Source organism: Macaca nemestrina, chromosome 17 (genome assembly GCF_043159975.1).
Source record: "Macaca nemestrina isolate mMacNem1 chromosome 17, mMacNem.hap1, whole genome shotgun sequence".
Taxonomy (NCBI): domain Eukaryota; kingdom Metazoa; phylum Chordata; class Mammalia; order Primates; family Cercopithecidae; genus Macaca; species Macaca nemestrina.
The window spans coordinates 37,623,695-37,641,468 of record NC_092141.1 but is presented as its reverse complement, the minus strand read 5'-3'; the positions used below and the strand labels follow the sequence as shown (position 1 = coordinate 37,641,468).

At 54.9% G+C, this 17,774-nt stretch overlaps 1 protein-coding gene across 1 annotated transcript; it reads left to right on the top strand.

The window, feature by feature from the left end:
• The first annotated feature begins 5,829 nt into the window (after nucleotides 1-5,829).
• Nucleotides 5,830-17,328, top strand: LOC139359530 (TBC1 domain family member 3G-like). Its single transcript, XM_071082652.1, has 12 exons — nucleotides 5,830-8,374; nucleotides 8,537-8,619; nucleotides 9,911-9,950; nucleotides 10,437-10,517; nucleotides 10,967-11,074; nucleotides 11,404-11,513; nucleotides 12,749-12,797; nucleotides 13,321-13,441; nucleotides 14,147-14,241; nucleotides 15,162-15,261; nucleotides 15,632-15,784; nucleotides 16,753-17,328. Exons 1-12 carry the CDS (start codon nucleotides 8,303-8,305, stop codon nucleotides 17,163-17,165), a joined length of 1,425 nt encoding a protein of 474 aa, XP_070938753.1. The 5' UTR covers nucleotides 5,830-8,302; the 3' UTR covers nucleotides 17,166-17,328.
• Nucleotides 17,329-17,774: the final 446 nt, after the last annotated feature.

Here is a 17,774-nt window from a genome sequence, read left to right as displayed (position 1 = left end):
TGCATAAAACCCAAAGATTAAAAACTATGACATTGGATTAAAGAAACTTGAGTCTTTCAATAAAAAAAGAATGAGACAAATTTAACCAAAAACACTCATCATTTTTCTTGAAAATACAATAATTCCCTTTTATCTGAGAGGGATCCATTCTGAGACCCCGAGTAAATATGCTGAAACCATGGATAATAGCAAACCTTATATATACTATATTCTGTTCTATACATACATACTCATGGTAAAGTTTAATTTATAAATTAGGCACAGTGAAAGATGAATACCAGAACAATTATAACATACTCTAATAGAAGTTATATGAACGTAGTCTCTTTATCTCTCAAAATATCTTATTGTGCTGTACCACTGGTAACTAAAACTGTGGATAAGGGGGGACTATTGTACAACCGTCTCACCTTTTGCCGGTATTTCTGAATCATTTTTAGCTTGTCTTCTCTTCCCTTGTTTCCTTCTTTCTGTTCAAGGCTGCTGATTCTTCTCCAGGAGGCTCTTCTAGCTCCAATCACATTCTTACATGTAACAGAGAGGAGGTTTCTTTCTTCAGCTGTCAGCTCCACATCCATCCCTGCTACTTTCTTCATTGACTCCACCATTTCTATAAGGGAGAAGCAAAATCAGTACACCTGCAGAATTAGCATCACATGGTTGCTGCCTAAGGGTTTTCTGCCTGTGTCGTCTGCAGGGGTGACATCATGTCTCCCCTGGACAGGAGCCCATTAAGCAACACTTGGAGCAGTCAAGGAGTGCCACACCAGAATGTGGGGGCCAGTGATGTCAGGGAGTGCTCGGCAGCAAGTCCCAAGGTCCTCAGGGCGCCCCAGGGCCTTCCTTGGAAATCATACTGCCGTCAGTGCCCTGGCACCATAGGCCTGTGATGAGAGTGCAGCCTGAGCGATCTACAAACTGCCTTCAGGGTCTCTCTTCCATTGTCCTGGTGAAGAGCACAGCCCTGATCCATGCAGGCCTCCTGACCCACACCCTCGTGTTCTCTCCCAAACACACTTTCTTATCTGTTCAATACGGACAGACTGAGAAAGCTAAAAATTTCCCAAATGTTTAAGTTCTGCTTCCCTTTTGATTATAAGTTCTGTCTCTAAATCATTCCTCTTTTCTTTCATTTTCCTAGAAACATTCAAGAGAATGAAGGTACTCCTTCAATAGTTTGCTTAGATGTTTCTTCTGCCAAATTTCAGGTTCACCGTTCACAAGCTCTGCCTTCCAGAAAACACTAGGAGCACAATGCAACCAAGTTCTTTGTCACTTTATGACAAGCGTCACCTTTCCTCCAGTTTTCAATAACGTGTTCTTCATTGCCATCTGAGACTTCATCTGAATGACTTTTCCCTTTCATATTTTTATTTTTTTAAGAGAGTGAGACTCCCTATGTTGGCCAGGTTGGTCTTAAAGCCTCATCCTCAAGTGATCCTCCCATCTTGGCCTCCCAAAGTGCTAAGATTCCAGGCATGAGACACTACGCACGAACCCCTCCATATGCTACCGACATTCTGTCCAGCTCTCCTCTTCTGAGCCCTGGCCAGAGTCACCCTTAACCAAGAGTCACAGGGAGAAGATGACCACCCACATGCCAAGAGACAGGCCTGGAACAGAGCCTTCCTGCACAGCCTCAGAGAGACCCATCCTGCTTGATCTTGGACTCATGGCCTCCAGGACTGTGAGACAATAAGATTCTGTTGTTGAGAGTGCCCGGTCTGTGGTCCTGTAAAACAGCCCTAGGAAACTAACACAGCCTGTTAGCCCACAGATGGTGAAGGGATGGAATGTGCAACGGAGCTCCAGGCTGACTGTCTACAGCTTCCAAAGTGCACTATGGGACTCTCAGGTGGGTGTAGGTATGCAAGATAATTTTGGGTGGTGCAGGATGAATAATTTCAATTGACATAAAAATGTGTGTATCTTGCTGGGTAAATCAGGGGTCCTGACCTGTTAGGAACCAGGCTACACAGCAGGAGGTGAGCAGCTAGCCAGTGATCAAAGCTTCATCTGTAGAAACAGCTGCTTCCCATCCCTCGCATTACCCCATGAGCTCTGCCTCGTGTGAGATGATCAGTGCCGTCATATTCTCATAGGAGCATGAACCCTACTGTGAACTGCTCATGCCAGGGATCTAGACTGTGTGGTCCTTATGAGAACCTAATGCCTGATGATCTGTGATCGTCTCCCATCACCCCCAGATGGGACCATGTAGTTAAAGGAAAACAAGCTTGGGGCTCCCGCTGATTCTATATTATGGTGAGTCGTGTAATTATTTCATTATATATTACAGTGAAATAATAATAGAAATAAAGCACACAATAAATGTAATGGGCTTGAATCACCTCCGCATTATCCCTTCCCCTTCTCCCAGGTCCGTGGAAGAGTTGTCTTCAAGATAACTGGTCTCTGGTGCCAAAAAGTTTCGGGACCAATGATTTAAATGTTTGCAAGAATAGTTAAGCAACTTAAGCTTTACATGCTACAAAAAATACAGGTTTAAATACTAATAAAAATCGGTGCAAATGAAAACATTCTTTCTGTGGTCCAGGGAATCTTAACCATTCTATCAGAAAGACTTGCTGCTTGGAGCTGTAGCTGTCCTCCCACATCCTGTCCACTGTAAAGCCCTGCAACACACACACACGTGCCCCACACACACACATGCACACAGATGCACATACATAAATACATTCAAATGTACATACCTGCAAACACACACGCACACACACACAGATGTACATACATAAGTACATTCACATGTACATACCTGCACACACACACACACACACAGGCACACACATGCACGCACACACACAGATGCACATACATAAGTATATTCACATGTACATACCTGCACACACACACACGAACATACATACATACACATGTGTATACCTGCATGCACACGCACGCACATACACACACAGACACACACACACACAGACACACACGCACGCTGTGCTTCATGCCCTCACTAGGGTGGCCAGGGAGGGAATGCATGTTTTTAGGAGAAATGAAGACAACTCAGACCCCTCACTCTCCTGGTGATTGCACAAGTGCCTTCTCTGCAGACCATGCTTCAGTGTCTTTCTTGGTTCTCCCTCTTACTGAAAGACAGAAGCAGAGGCCCGGCACATACTCGGTTGCTTAGGGCTCAAGCCAAGTTCTCAAGCTTCCTGGGGAGCCTCATGAGATGAAGGCACTGCACAGCCTCCCTAAAAGAGGTGTCGGCTTTTCCTGGATCCTTGAGCCCAGGAAGGCGATAGGTGAGACATAGCAGTTCATCAGAAGACACAAGCAAACTCCAGTGAGAAAGGGCAAGGGTCAAAGATTTGACTCTCCCGGAGAAGGGGTTCTCGGGCTATAAGCAGCAGGCAGAAGACTTCATTGCATGCGCAGTGAGGTGACGGCGAGCTCCAGTTTTCACTGGGAACTGAGATCAACAGTGACCTGATCCCCTACTCATGCTCGTCTCTCCCTGTCTCTCTCTTTGCCTTTTGTGTCTCTCTCCCTATCTCTCTTGTTCCTTTTCCTCTCAACCTCCTCTGTCTCTCTCCCTATCTCTCTTCCTCTCTCTGTCTCACTCCCTTCTTCCCATCTCTTTCTCTCTCCTTCTTTTCCACTTCTCTCTCCCTCCTCATCTCTCTGCCTGCCACTGTTCGGGCTCCTGGGGCCCCACGTGGATGGGCGGACACAGGACTCCTAGGCTACCCGTCACAGCGCAAGCACAGGGCTGCAGGCCCTTGGTCCCCCACCTCCCAGCATCCTCAAAAAGAGGGGTGTGGGGTGTGCCCGTGCTCTCCTGGGTGGGTGCCCCACACTCCAGGAAGCAGAAACTGCAAATGACAGCTGGCTTGAGTGGCGCACCCATGGGACTGTCAGCTTCCATCGTGCCATCTGCTGAGGCCAAAGCAGAGGACAGCAGCCCAGGCCAGTCTCTGCAGCAGGGTGGGGGTAGGGGTGGGCTTGGGGTTGGGGGTGGGGATGGGAACCGCCAATGCAAACTGGCCCCTGGCTGGTTTCCTACCCTTCACCCTACCATGCAAGGCCTGTCCCACCCCTACCCGTGTCTCCCACCACCTCCACCCCTAGGCTGCCCCAGACCCAGGCTCCAGAGGTCTCCCAGGATCCAGGAACTAAGGGCAACCACTGGGTTCCACAGCCTCTAGTCCATGAGTCAGCCACCCCTCTGTGTGCTGACAAACCTTGGCTCTCATGCCCCACCCCAAGCCACGACACACCCCCATCCTCCACCAGCATTATTCCCGCCTCCTGATTTTAGCCCTCACAACCCTGCTTCCTAGTAACCTTGCCCCCTCCCAGCCGGGTCCAGGCAAGCCCAAAGGCCAGCACCCTCGCCCCACCCTTCCTGGGGGCCACTCTACTATCTGCTTGGCCAGATGTCTTCACCTGGCTTTACCAAGCTACAGCAAATAGCAGGGATGAGCCCCCGGCCTCTGCCAGGAAGATTTGCCAAAATACTCTCTATTTAGAAGCAGGAAGAGTGATGGGGCCTACGAAAGACCCCAGCATTGTCACCCAAGCAGCAAGAAGGGCAAGGAGCGCAGTTTTCTGCCCTTACCCTGGGAGGACGTGGCCAGGGCTCCACAAGGTCCTGGAGAGGGGTGGGCAGGAGAGCAGATCCCACCTCCTCTTGAGGAAGCAGCCACCACCCCCAGGAAGCAGCAGATGGGGGTGCACAGGCAGAGCCCCCAGGGCTGTAGAGCAGGGCCAGGAGATCTGTACTCAGCCTCAGCCCTGGGGAGCTGCAAGACAGGCTGAGACCCGGATAGGTTTGGCTCTGTGTCCCCACCCAAAACTCATCTGGAATTGTAATCCTCCTGTGTCAAGGGAGGAACCTGGTGGGAGGGGATTGGATCTGGGGACAGTTTCCCCCGTGCTGCTCCCCTGAGAGTGAGGCAGTTCTCAGGAGAGCTGATGGTTTCAAACTGTGGCACATCCTCGTTCTCCACTCACTCCCTCCTGCCGCCTTGTGAAGAAGGTGCCTGTTTCCCCTTTACCTTCTGCCATGATTGTAAGTTCCCTGAAGTGCAGGTCAATTAAACCTCTTTCCTTTATAAATTACCCAGTCTTGAGTATTTACAGAAGTGTGAAAACAAACTAGTACCCCTTCCCTGAGGTGCCTTCTCCTTAGGCATCCAGCTGCCCCATGCTCCTGTTCTACCCCCTGGTCTTTCTTTTGCCCTCACGAGGCCCAGGTGATCCACATGGCCAGCCCCAGCCCCATCCTACTGCAGCCCGTGTGGCTGCTGGAGAGGCCGCGCTCCTTTCCTCACCCCGAGGGGCCCTGATATGCTCTTTGGATCCTGGAGGAAACTGACCCCCTATTCTCACACTGGTGCAACTTCTTCCAAGACCTCAAAGCTGGACAACGTGAGTCAGTCTTTTTGAATGTCTCCACTTGCTAGGGCTGTCACTGGGACAGTCCTAGAGGGTAGTGCCACTGGATAAATGGATGAACAGATGGACAGTAATCCAAGGACGATGTCCCTGTCTGTACTGACCTGGGTCCTTCCTCCAATAAGAAGCCTTCCTGAGTGAGTTTATATTGTCATCCCTTGGTATCCATGGAGGATTAGTTTTAGGGTCCTGGGGATGCCAAAATCCATGGATGCTCAAATCTCTGATATAACATGGCCTAGTATTTACATATAAGCTATGCATATCCTCCCATAGACGTTGACCATTACTAGATTATTTGTGATATGTAATACAATGCAGATGCTACATAAACAGTTGAGATACTGTATTCTTTAGGGAATGATGACAAGAACAAAGTCTGCACATGTTCAGTAGAGACATAACCATCCAATTTATTTTCTGAATATTTTCCATCTGCTGTTGCTGAATCCACAGATGCAGAGCTCCCAGTTATGATGGCCAAGTGTGCTTTGAGAGTAGGGTGGGTGAGGTTGCTAATGAGTACAGGGGAGCAGGTGTCGATAAGAGGTCCCTGCATTGGGGCATCTGGACTCCCTATCTCAGGACTTGAGACTCCATTTGAATGGCACAGGCAGACTCAGCCCAGGTCAAAGTCCACCCCTTGAAGCTTCATTTTATCCCAAGCTCTTTCTGGAGCCTGGAATTTGGCATCCCCTAGGCCCTGGCAGGAAGGACAGATGAACCAGATTTTAGATAACATGTCTAGAATAGAGTGAGGCCCTACTGTGTGCCTGGCACTTTCCCCACAGGATCCTCTAACTAGAACATTCAAGGGTCATGGAGAGAAATACTCAGTTAAAATATCAGAAACTTAAAAAGAGATACCATTAGAGACACGCAAAAGACCATTAGGTAATAGTATTAGCATTTGTATTCTGAGATTCAACAGTAGTGGTCACTTCCCTCCACCCTTATGTGTATCCCAGACCACCCTGGGCGAGGAGGGCTGAGGTTAGGCAACACCCGTGGATGCTCTGATACCGGTCCTGGACCTCGGGGATGACAGTGATGAGGAACTGGGTGCACACATGAGTGGGGCAGCCAGGCCTGGCCAGAGAAGGCACACACACGTGCACAGATGTGTTTACCCATGTACAGGTGTGCACGCATGCACACAAACACATTACAGGCAGGCATGTGGCCGCCTCAGGCAGCGGAGGACCCCGTCTCTGGGCCCTGCTGACCCGGGCAAGGCCCCACTGTGATGCGTGCCATGACCTCAGAGTGTCACTGGTGCTTAGCACCAATCCGCTTTCAGGCCTGCCTCTGTGTTCTACAGCAGTTACACGTGCACAGTGGTATCAGCTACACACGCACAGTGGTATCTGGGAACAGTTTTGTGGTCTCAAAGGTTTTCTACCTGAGAGGCATAACGCAGGTCAGCTGATTCATCAGAATCAGGTGAGTGTGACCTGCTGTCTTCCCTCCAGGCTGACTTGGGGACAGTGGCTATGCTGTGGGTGGTGCTGGCCTCTGGGCAGCTACCGAGGAGGGTCATCCTTGAGCACTCACCGGGTGCCCGTTCTACACTGCCAGTGTAGACGATTGGCTCTTTCGTCCTCATGGTGACTTCATAGAGTGAGTGCCATTCCCTAGTGTACCCATTCGACAGGTGAGACGTCTGGGGTCAGAGAGGCGGTAACCGGCCTGGGAATCCAGACATGAACCTGGGTTTTGCTCTCACCCTTGCTGTGTACTGTGCTGGAATTCAGGCCTGAACCCTGTGACCTCCCTGCCTTAGATCCCAAGTCTTCCCAGTTTTCCCATCCCGATGGGGCAGAGCCTGGTCCTGGCAGAGTCACTGGGATGGATCCACTGTAGGTGTGGTAGATAGGAGGGTCCTCAGAACACCTCTGTGCTCTAAGTTGGGTCCTGATGGTGGCTGTAGGCCCCACTGAACACACAAAGTCCCTTGTCCGCGGGAGCCTTCTGCCCTTGGGCAGCTGTGGAAAATGAAGGAGCCCTGGAGGGCTGGCTGGGGGGAGACCATCTTCCCTTCTGTTCAAAGGGGTCCAGGCACTGGCGTTCTCTCCAAGTATTTCTTGCTCTGTCTGGTCCTCTGGAGGCCTCACCCTTCTTTTGTCCCGAGTGTTCCCAGGAGGAACGTTCCATCTAGGTGTTCTCCAGGATCAAGGACCCATGGTCCTTCCTCAGTAACCCAGGAAAATGAAGCCCCCTCCTGTAGGGACAGCTCAGAATGGTGGAGTCCACAGTCCCTCCCCAAGTGAGGGTTTCCACTAGCACAATAGATCATTTTCATACCCCAAACCGAACACCCTCCTGCTCAACTGGCATTATTCCTAAAGTGGCTTCTCTGTTCAGACTGAAGGGCCACGGGAGCCAAAGTGATGAGCGGAGAAGAACAGAGCAGTCAGGAGAGATCTTGATTCCTGTAGAAAACTGGGCATCTCTGTGGTCCCTGAGCATCTCAGGAGGCCGATTGTACAGAGACCTCTGATCGCTGACCCCAGTCTGCCTCCACATCCCTGGAATAGCCCACCATCGGCCCTTCACCCTTGGCAGGTGGACACCATTCAACCTGCTGGGGCAGGTGTGTCCCCATTTCATGGCAATTGGGGACAACTGGACTCTCTGTCCAGGTCGCACTGTCCTCAAGTCCTTGGGATGATGCCCACCCCTGCTTGGGGCTTGAGACTCCAGAGACTCATGCAGGTGTGGGCCACTGAGTCTGGCCCCTTTTTACCTGGGGACGGTGGTGGAATGGGGGTTACGCAGCCAGCCAGCATCTGGGAGCCCGGTGGGAGCGGTTCAGGTTTTCTCTGAAGCTCTCGGGTACAATGTAACGTTTAGATGATTTTTGGCTCACAGGATGGAAATCGCAGAGGATGCAGATAGTTTGCGGACACAGGAACGAGAGAACATCATTATGAACTATGAGAAGGTACAGGTCGGTCTGCTCCTTGGAGGGAGGCCTCTTCCAGTGCACCCTGGTCAAAGGGTCCTGGGCTCCCTAGGAGCACAGGGTGGGCACGGGTGGCCACTACCTCCAGGCCCTTGCACTCTTTATCTTGGACCCCTCACCAAGCCTCCCTCTGGGTTACAGGGATACCGAGCTGGGCTGCCCGAGGACATGGGGCCTGAGCCTGTTGGAATCTACAGCAGCACTGATCGCTTCGGGATTCTGCAGTGAGTCCTCTGTGCTCCCCTCACCCCTGAAGCACCTTTCTCAGCTCAGGGATGGGTTTGCTTTCAGAAAGGCCTTTCTGAGGCAGGACTGTCTCACCACGTCAGGTCAACCTCCTTTCCAGGGTCAGAACTCCTCCCTGACTCCCCTGCAGGTCCAGCCTGAGGTTGCTGTTAGGCCAGAGGTGCGGGGCCCATCTAGGGAGCGGGTGGGAATGGAGACTGGGTTAGGTCAGGCCCCTGGACTCTCAGCAGTTCTGTCCACAAGTTAGCACAAGAGGAGCGGGGCAGCCTGAGGGTCTGGCCATGTCTACTTGGAGACAACCCCAGTGAGATCCATGTGTTGTGGCCACAGGGTGAGGGGACGCCTGGCCTAGCCTCAGGGCTGTTGTCCAGCAGGTCTCTGAGGGCCCACCTGCCCCTGTCCTCCCTCATTTCCCTAGAGCTACAGCCCTCACTGTCCCCATCGGGAAGATGGAAAGGCATGGAGACAGTGGGGGCTGTGGCCCTAGGGGAATGGGGGAGAAGACGGGCAGGGCCCCGTTCTGGGCATCTCATGTTAAGGCCAGGGAGGCAGCAGGGCTTGTGGCTACAGACCCTGGGTCTGGTGCTGGGAAGGGAGCTGGGGCCAGGTAAGAGGAGCCCAGCCAGGAGTCCATCCCTTAGGGATCATAGGATGGAGAGACAGAGGATCCCGGGGGAGGTAGGGTGGGAGGGAGCTGATGAGCGGTGCCACTTCTGAAACGCAGGGTGTGTGGGTCAGGTGCAGGGAGAGGCAGGTGGATGCTGGGAGGTCAGAACTTGCAAGGGCCTTGGGGCTGTCAAGTGGGATGGGCCCCTGGTGCACCAGGAGTACACCGGGCAGCTCTCAGGGCAGGCTCCCTTGACCCTGGTGGGGTGATGCAGTCACTCCCTGAGGGACTCCTGTGAGGGCCCTGTCGCCCACCCTGGGCGGCCCCCATCCCATCTCAGGCCTGACCTTTCTCAGCTCCAGCAGAAAGCACCACCTCCAGTCCAGGACAGGCAGCCCCATTGTGCAGCCTGACCGCCCCCCACGCCAGGGGCCCCAGTAACCCCACCCAGACTGGCCCCGCACTCCTTCTTCTCCCAGCTCCTGCCCCTCCTGGGAGTCAGGCCCACAGGAAGTCCCTTGTCCTCCCTTCCCTGTGTCTTCTCCTGGGCTGAGCCCTGAGCTGGATAGGGACAGAGCCTGTCCTTTCTGGGGGTTGGCTCCCAGTCTGGGGCAGCTCCAGGCCCTGTGCAGGTCCTCAGTTCTGCCTGGGTTGCCTTACAGTGAGACAGAGCTGCCTCCTGCCACTGCTCGGGAGGTGAAGGTAAGAACCTGATGCATGGAGGGGCTGGTTCAGGGGCGTGGGGACTGGGCGAGTGGTCGGTGAGGCAGAGGAGGCAGCTGGCCCGGGTGGTGGCCGGTGAGGGCAACATGCTCTCACTGGGAGGGGCAGCAGTCCCTGCTGGATCTGACCCCAAGTTGCTGTAACTTGGGCAGTTTGATAACATTCCAAAATGAGAACCACAGTTGTGGCCTGGGGGTGGCCAGGACCCCACCCAGAGGCTGAGACCTGACCTAAGACTGGTGTGTCTGTGGCCTGAGGATGGCACGTCCCGGGGTCCCAAATCCAGCCCACTGGCGCTCATTTGCACAAAGGCTCTCAGCCCTTAGGGTCTGCCCTTCCCTGGTTCCCTCCAGCTGGGTCCACCAGGGCTCCAGAGCCCAAGACCCAGCATTCATGGGCAGCTCTGGGAAGCCTGGCAGCTCCCCTAACGCCAACATTTCTCATTTGACATTTCTCATTTGACAGCAAATGCGGCGGGAGATAACACGAAAGAGCAAGTGGATGGAAATGCTGGGACAATGGGAGACATATAAGAACAGTAAAAAGGTAATTGGAGGGAGAGGCCCCCGGAACCACTCTCTGCAGAGACAGGGGACAGGCACCCATGGCTGTGGCCTGGCGCCATCAGTCTCTCAGAGGGCGGGTGGCACACTGTCCTCACCCAGAGGACTGCAGGCCTGGTCGGTAGTTTGCCTGCCTATTTGTGCAAGCATCACCTTGCTGGGAAGGAATCTGAATCTAGGGCTGGGACCACCCAGAGCTCAAGGCTAGGGATGCCCTGGTGACCCAAAGGCAGGAGAATGTTCAGATCAGAGTCCCGACTCTGAGTGTCCATGCACTTTTTCAATCCTGGGAAGGGAGACCCTGTTCCAGCTTTATGTCACCTCTAATGAGGAATCACGGCGTCAAAACCAACCATTTCCAGAATCCTCGGGCTCTGGTCCTCACTGGGGTCGCCCCGTGGCCTGTGACACCAGGTTGTTTTGTGCCCACAGCTGATAGATCGAGTATATAAGGGCATTCCCATGAACATCCGGGGCCAAGTGTGGTCAGTCCTGCTGAACATACAGGAAGTCAAGTCGAAAAACCCCAGAACATACAAGGTACGCTCAGCCAGAGCACAACAAACAGGACAGGCCGTGTCAGGAGCCCAGGTCTCCAGCTGGAGGGAGCATCAAGCCCAGGCTGGGGGGTGAGTGGGATGGTCAGATGCACATCCTGGGCACGGACGGTGACATAGTCACCACAGACAAACTCGGCTCCGGTGACCCTCCCCGGCTTTAGTAACAAGCCAAAAAGTAGCTTTGTGCACAAGGAAACCTTTCTGCTTTCCTTCCTTCCCGGAGTGCTGACTGTGGGCTGACTGCCATTTGGGGCAGGGAGTCTTCCATCTGTTCTGAGGCTGCTTCCTCCTCTTGGCCCTGCCCTACAGGTCATGAAGGAGAAGGGCAAGAGGTCATCTGAACACATCCACCAGATCGACCTGGACGTGAGGGGGACACTAAGGACTCACATCTTCTTCAGGGATCGATACGGAGCCAAGTAAGCCTATGGGAGCCACAGGATCACAGCAGACATGGATTGAATGAAAGGGATGGGGCGTTCCCCAGAGCAGAAGCCAGGGTCACCTAGGAGGGAAGACAGAGCTGCCAAGAGGTCTCCTGGCCCAGGGAGCAGCTGGCCCCATGAAACAAGCACCTCCCTGGTTCCAAGCCCTGGGCCAGACTGGAACACGTGGGGCCAGAACCCAGGAGGATCCTGAGGAGACAGAAGGCAGCAAACAAAATCATGCACAATGGTGAAAGGTGCTCTCCCTGACCCACGGGGACCCACGGTAGGACTCACGGGAGGGGGGCAGGACAGAGGACCCTAGAGCCTCCCGATGTAACACTGACATCACCAAATGCTGGGGCAATAAGGGGTCCTGGAAACTGTCATCCTTTTCTGCTGGGAACGTGACATGGCACAGCCACTTTGGCAGCCAGTTGGGCAGTGACTCACAAAGCTCAATGGACTTCAACCATGTGTCCCCAAAGTGTCTCAGATATTGAACCCACTGATTTGAAAACTGACATCCACATAAGATGTTCACTACTTAATTCATCATCACTCATACACGGAGACGTCGGGGATGGCCTTCAACACGAGAATGGGGAGAGCAAGGCTGGTCCTCCCTCCAAACGGAAGACCCAGTGAGAAAAGAGAACGAGCCAGTGATGGCCGGATGAACGTGGGTGGATCCTAGATGCATTTTGCTGAGGGAAAGGAGCCAGACACAATAAACTACCACGTAGGATTCCCATTCCTGGGTCATTCTGGAAAAGGCCAAACCATGGGGACTGAGAAGCAGTCTGGGTGGCTAGGTGCTGACAGATCGGGGAGAGGCTGGGTGCATAGGGGCCACCCTGGAGACTTGGAAGATGAAGGAGTCACTCCAGGAGGGGCTGAAGTGGTGGCCGGGAGACTCTGCCCATTGGTTTAGAACCGTGGAGGAACTGTACACCCAAAGGCTGAACTGGTGTGTGTGCAAACTGAAAAAAAATAAAGAAAATCATTCAGAGTGAAAAGGATCAGGCAAGTCACTGTACAACTGGGCTATCTGCATGTCACAGATGTGGATTTTCCTGAAACATTTCCTCAAAGGACCTGAAGAGCTCACTGCTTATCTGATGAATCATCTGAACCTGAAATGGGGTTTGTTGTTAGGCTTTGTGGACAAAGTGAAACCAACGGCATCTGTACAAAACAAACAAAAGCCTCCTTTCTCTGTTTCCTAGGCAGCGGGAACTATTCCACATCCTCCTGGCATATTCGGAGTATAACCCGGTGAGTATTCCCGGCAGTGACGTTCCCGGGCAATATTTCCCTGTTCACAGGAGTGGGTATCTGGTGGGGGTGCTGTCGTTTCTTTTAAAGTTAGTATTTGTGACCACCAGGATATAGGATGTAGGACTCCAGCTCACTGCTGGCATAAACCTCCAAGCAAGGGGGTGGTCTCAAGGGGTCAAGCTGAGACACAAAGGAGTCGGGGCCTGGACTCCTGGTGTCACCTGGGTCTGACCACCACTTCTCAGAACCAGAAATGACGCCCTCCTCCTGGGGCTGCCCCAAACCCCAGGAGCTTGGCAGAGTCACACGCAGGACGGTGCATCAGGAGACATTTTGGACAAAGTGCTGAAGTGCCTGATGGACTTGGCTCTTGTCATGAAATGAATTTGCACCCTGAGGAAGCCTCTTCTTCAGAGGAAGCCTCCCCAGTCACCTCTGCCCTCTCCAATGACATGAGTCCTCCCAGGTGACCTCAGTCCTCCCAGGTGATGTCCTTCCACGGTGACTCTGGCTTTTGCAGGAGGTGGGCTACTGCAGGGACCTGAGCCCCATCACGGCCTTGTTCCTCCTGTATCTGCCTGAGGAGGATGCATTCTGGGCACTGGTGCAGCTGCTGGCCAGTGAGAGGCACTCCCTGCAGGGTAGGTGGACAGCTGCCCCCAAGACTTCATGCAGTGAGTCCCGGGGGCAGCCACCCTGGCCAGATGATGTCAGCTTTCAGCCAAGGCACCTTCCTTGTGTTGCCAGCTTGTTGGGAGCCTTTAGGATGTCTCTGCTGAGGGTCCCACGGGAATTCGCGGCTGACCCCCAAACCCCAAGTCAGACGCCTTTCATCCCCATCAGCGGAGGGCATCTCATCCTCCCTGTGGCCACCCTCTGTGTCCTGCTGCCACGCCCTCCGGCTCTCTGTGCAGCTGTCTCCTCTCTGAGAGTCCTCCTGCCCTCCAGCTACCCGGGCTCCAGTTGCCCTTGGTGCCCACAAATGGGCCGACCAAGCCCAGGTGGCAGCATCTCCCCATCCCGTGTCCCCGGGCCCGACCTCACTCTCAGGAGATGACCAGGAAGCCCAGCACCCACCCTGTTCCGGCCACCTTTTTGTGGCCTCAAAGTCAGGCTTGCCCTTTTTGCACCCTGGTCCAGGAGGCGTCCAGGGGAACCTCCAGCCAGGCTCCAGGGGATGTTCCTGCCCCACCTCCCCAGGGCAAAGGCTGCATGGTGAGGTCATCAGATGGGAGGGTGGGAGGCCTTGCGGTTTGGGGGCCTCTGCAGCTGCCCAGCTCTTCCAGCTGATGGCTCCACATCTTGGGGGAAGGCTCTGATTTCATGACGGGCTGGGGGCTTCTCAGGGTTCCACAGTTCAAATGGCGGGACAGTCCAGGGACTCCAAGACCATCAGGAGCATGTGGTCCCCACGTCACAACCCAAGACCATGTGGCATCTGGTGAGTTTACGGTCCCCTCCGCTCTTCCCCAGAGGCCCTGCCACTCGTGGGGCTGGAGGAACGGGGCCTGGAGCCCCTGGTGGGGCTGGTGATTGGCTGAGTCCAGCCAGGGCCTGACCCGGGACGTCGGGTTCTCCATGGGCTGGGAGTTGGATTCCTTTCCTGCCCTGGAGGAGACAGAGGCACAGGGATGGGGGCCCAGCTCCCGCAGAGCAGGGCAAAGGGCAGTGTGTCCACCAGGAGTGTGGGAAGGGGCCGGTGTTGTGGGGAGCCCTGGACACCGCCCAGTGTTCTGCACTAGGGGAAGGGTCTTCAGAGGCCCTGGAAGAGGGAGGTTTTTAGGGCAGCCCAGGGGGCCCTGAGCACCTCTGTTCCTCCCATCAGGACAAGGAAGGTCTTTGCGCGCAGGGTTCCTCGTTAGGCTGGCTTCTCCAGATGTTGAATGACGGGGTAAGAAGGCACAGGGAGACCCTGGCTCAGGGACCCTCCTTGCCCTGCAGTGCCCTGCTTCCCCAGCCCGGGGGTCTGGCTCACCCACAGCCCACAGGAGGCTCCGCCCACAAGGAGGTCCCCAGAGGAAACCCAAACAAAACCCTCTGCCCAAGAGGGGTCATCCCAGGGCAAAGGCTGGGGCTCAGGCCCAGTCTCATGGGCAGAGAGGGCAAGGACCCGACTTGAGAGGGCTCAGGGAAGCCTCATGCCCTGGGCAAGCCCCTCTCTCCAGGAGCCACATCCCCCCTCAAATGAGTGTCCCCCATGAGGAGCTGCAAGACCTTGTCTGACCCAGCGCCCTGGAGGGCTCAGGCGACCCTCATGGCGAAGGTCACTGACTCTGGGGACTGAAGCCCCAATGGACCCAGCTCGAGCTACCAGCCCCAGCCTGGAAGGGCCAGGTTTTCCCACACCTGCTGTCCCCACAGATCTCTCTTGGGATCATCCTGCGCCTGTGGGATGTGTATTTGCTGGAAGGAGAACGAGTGTTGATGCCGATGACAAGCATTGCCTTTAAAGTTCAGAGGAGTAAGTCTACATGTGCCCAGTGGGGCCTGGGAAGCCCTGGGGTCAGACCCAGACTATCCGGAGGCCAGCTTCCTCACACTGTCCTCATGATCCTCTGTTCTGGTCTGGAGGGAGGTCTGGCCAGGTGGGCTGGGCAGGGGACTGAGACACCGAGCCCATCCCCCACATGACCCAGATGAAAGTCAGGAGTGTCGTGAGCACTTCCTTGCCCAGGTGGCCCTCCAGCCACAGGCTCTTGTGCACATCTGGGCCCCTGGGGTGGCCACAAAAGGATCCAGCACTGCCCAGTGGGAGACTGAAGTGGCCACGAGGTCTCAGCTGTGCCCCCTCCCAGGGAACTCTCCTGGCCTGATTTCCACCCTGTCCTTAGAGCGCCTCATGAAGACATCCAGGTCTGGCCTGTGGGCACGTTTTCGGAACCAGTTCTTCCATACTTTAGAGTTGGATGATGACGCTGTGCTCAAGCATCTTAGGACCTCTACGAAGAAACTAACGAGGAAGCAAGGAGACCTGCCACCCCCAGGTGGGCTCCAGTGCCATGTCCCCTCCCATGTCACCCTCTGGGGCAGTCAATAGTGGGGGAGTGCCCGAGACCCGCAACCCTACTACCTGGGCCTTCCTCTTCACCTTTTTTTCTCCTCTTCCTCCTGGACTCTAAGTACAGGAGGCCACCAGTCCTCAGGGCAGGCGCTCAGTGCATGTGTACTGGATGTGTTGTGCATGCAGGAGGAGAATGTGGGCATGACCGTCCAACAAGCCCCCTCTTACTATCCGCAGTGTCTCTGTCTCCCCTTTATAGGACCCTCTAGGGCACTAGATGAGCCAGACCCATTTGTGGGAAACCCTGCCCCTCCATGCAAGCAGCCACAGCCTCAGAGAGCAGCAGAGGCCCCTCACTGCTGCACGCTCCTCCAAGGTTGCCAGGACAACCAGCCTTGAGCCAGGGAGACAAGGGAATCGGGTGTCCCTGACCCCAGAGCATTCAGGGAGAGGGCACAGGCAGGACCCCGGGCCCAGAGCCAAGTTTTCAGCCAGATGTGGGAACGGTCAGTCCTGGCATGGACTGGACAGCCCAGGAGGGCAGAGGATGACCCATGTCAAGGCCCAATCACCCACTGCGTAGACGGTTCCCCATGAGAGGTTGCAAGGGGCTGGGTGACATCCAAGTCCCCTCCCACCTGAGTTCTCACTAGGGGTTGTATCCCTGGCCCAATAGCCCTGGGACGAGGGTGTGTGGTAGGAAGCCCCCAGCCAGTCTGAACCCTGGGGGCAGTGCCAGGAGACACCTGTCATGCCCTGACAGCTTCCCCACGCCTGTTGGCACACACCCCTCCCTCTGGGATCAGCAGACTACAGGCGTGTCCTCAGTGTCAGACCACGGGGGCCCCACAGAGACCCCGAGGACTCCAGAGACCCAGGCAGGTGGGGCCCAGCCGGGAAAGGCCTGCATGGGCTCATTAGAGACGCTGACCACGTCTGTTTTCCTTTCAGCCAAACCCGAGCAAGTGTCCTCAACACCCAGGCCTGTGCCGGCTTCACATGGCAGGATGACCCTCTGCAATGGGGACAGGCAGGCCCCTCCAGGCCCACCAGCCCGGTTCCAGCGGCCCATTTGGCTAGTTTCCCCACCATGGGCACCTTGTTCTTCCACATCCTGTCCTGGTGGGGCTGTCCGGGAAGACACCTACCGTGTGGGCACTCAGGGTGTGCCCAGCCCAGCCCCGGCTCAGGAAAGACCTCAGGGTTCCTGGAGATTCCTGGAGTGGAACTCGATGCCCCGGCTCCAGACGGACCTGGATGTAGGGGGCCCTTGGTTCCCCCATTATGATTTCGAACAGAGCTGCTTGGTCCATATCCCTTCTGAATGTGTCCTGGACAGCCCCGGGACTGTGGGACAGGGCTAGCCTGGGAAGCCCATGTGGACCCTGACACCAAGCCTTGCCAAGGCCATCAGGACTGAGGGAGATCGGGAGACATCCCACTGCAACAGAGCACCCCATCTGCGGACAAGAGACTTGCACCCAATTTTTACAATGGCACCGTATCCCAGGAAGACCAGCTGGCCACCTGCTGGCAGGCAGAACACCCTGCGGAGGGGGTGAGATTGGCTTTCACTGCACTGAGCCACAATGTGGACATGGACTTCCAGCCCTGCACTGCACCCAGCACTGATTCCAAGCAGGACACCTCCTTAACAGCTATGCACGAGCAGCAGTGCGCTCCCACCTCAGGGCCTTGCCTCTGCCACCTCTACTTGGAAAGTTCTCAGTTCCCTCCAGGCTTCTAGAAGCATCTGGGCCAGGGCTCATGGCTGGATAATTTCCCGAGGCTTAACAACCCCAGCCAGCTTTGCCTCTTCGCTTTATTTTTTGTTAAACTTATGAAAATTGATTAAGAAAGTGTGCAGCTTGAAAGACATTCACAGATGGAACACACCAGCCCCCAGATCACAAAGCCAACCATGCCCAGCCCCTCCCAGCACCCCCAGCCGTGTGACCAGCTTTCTGAATTCT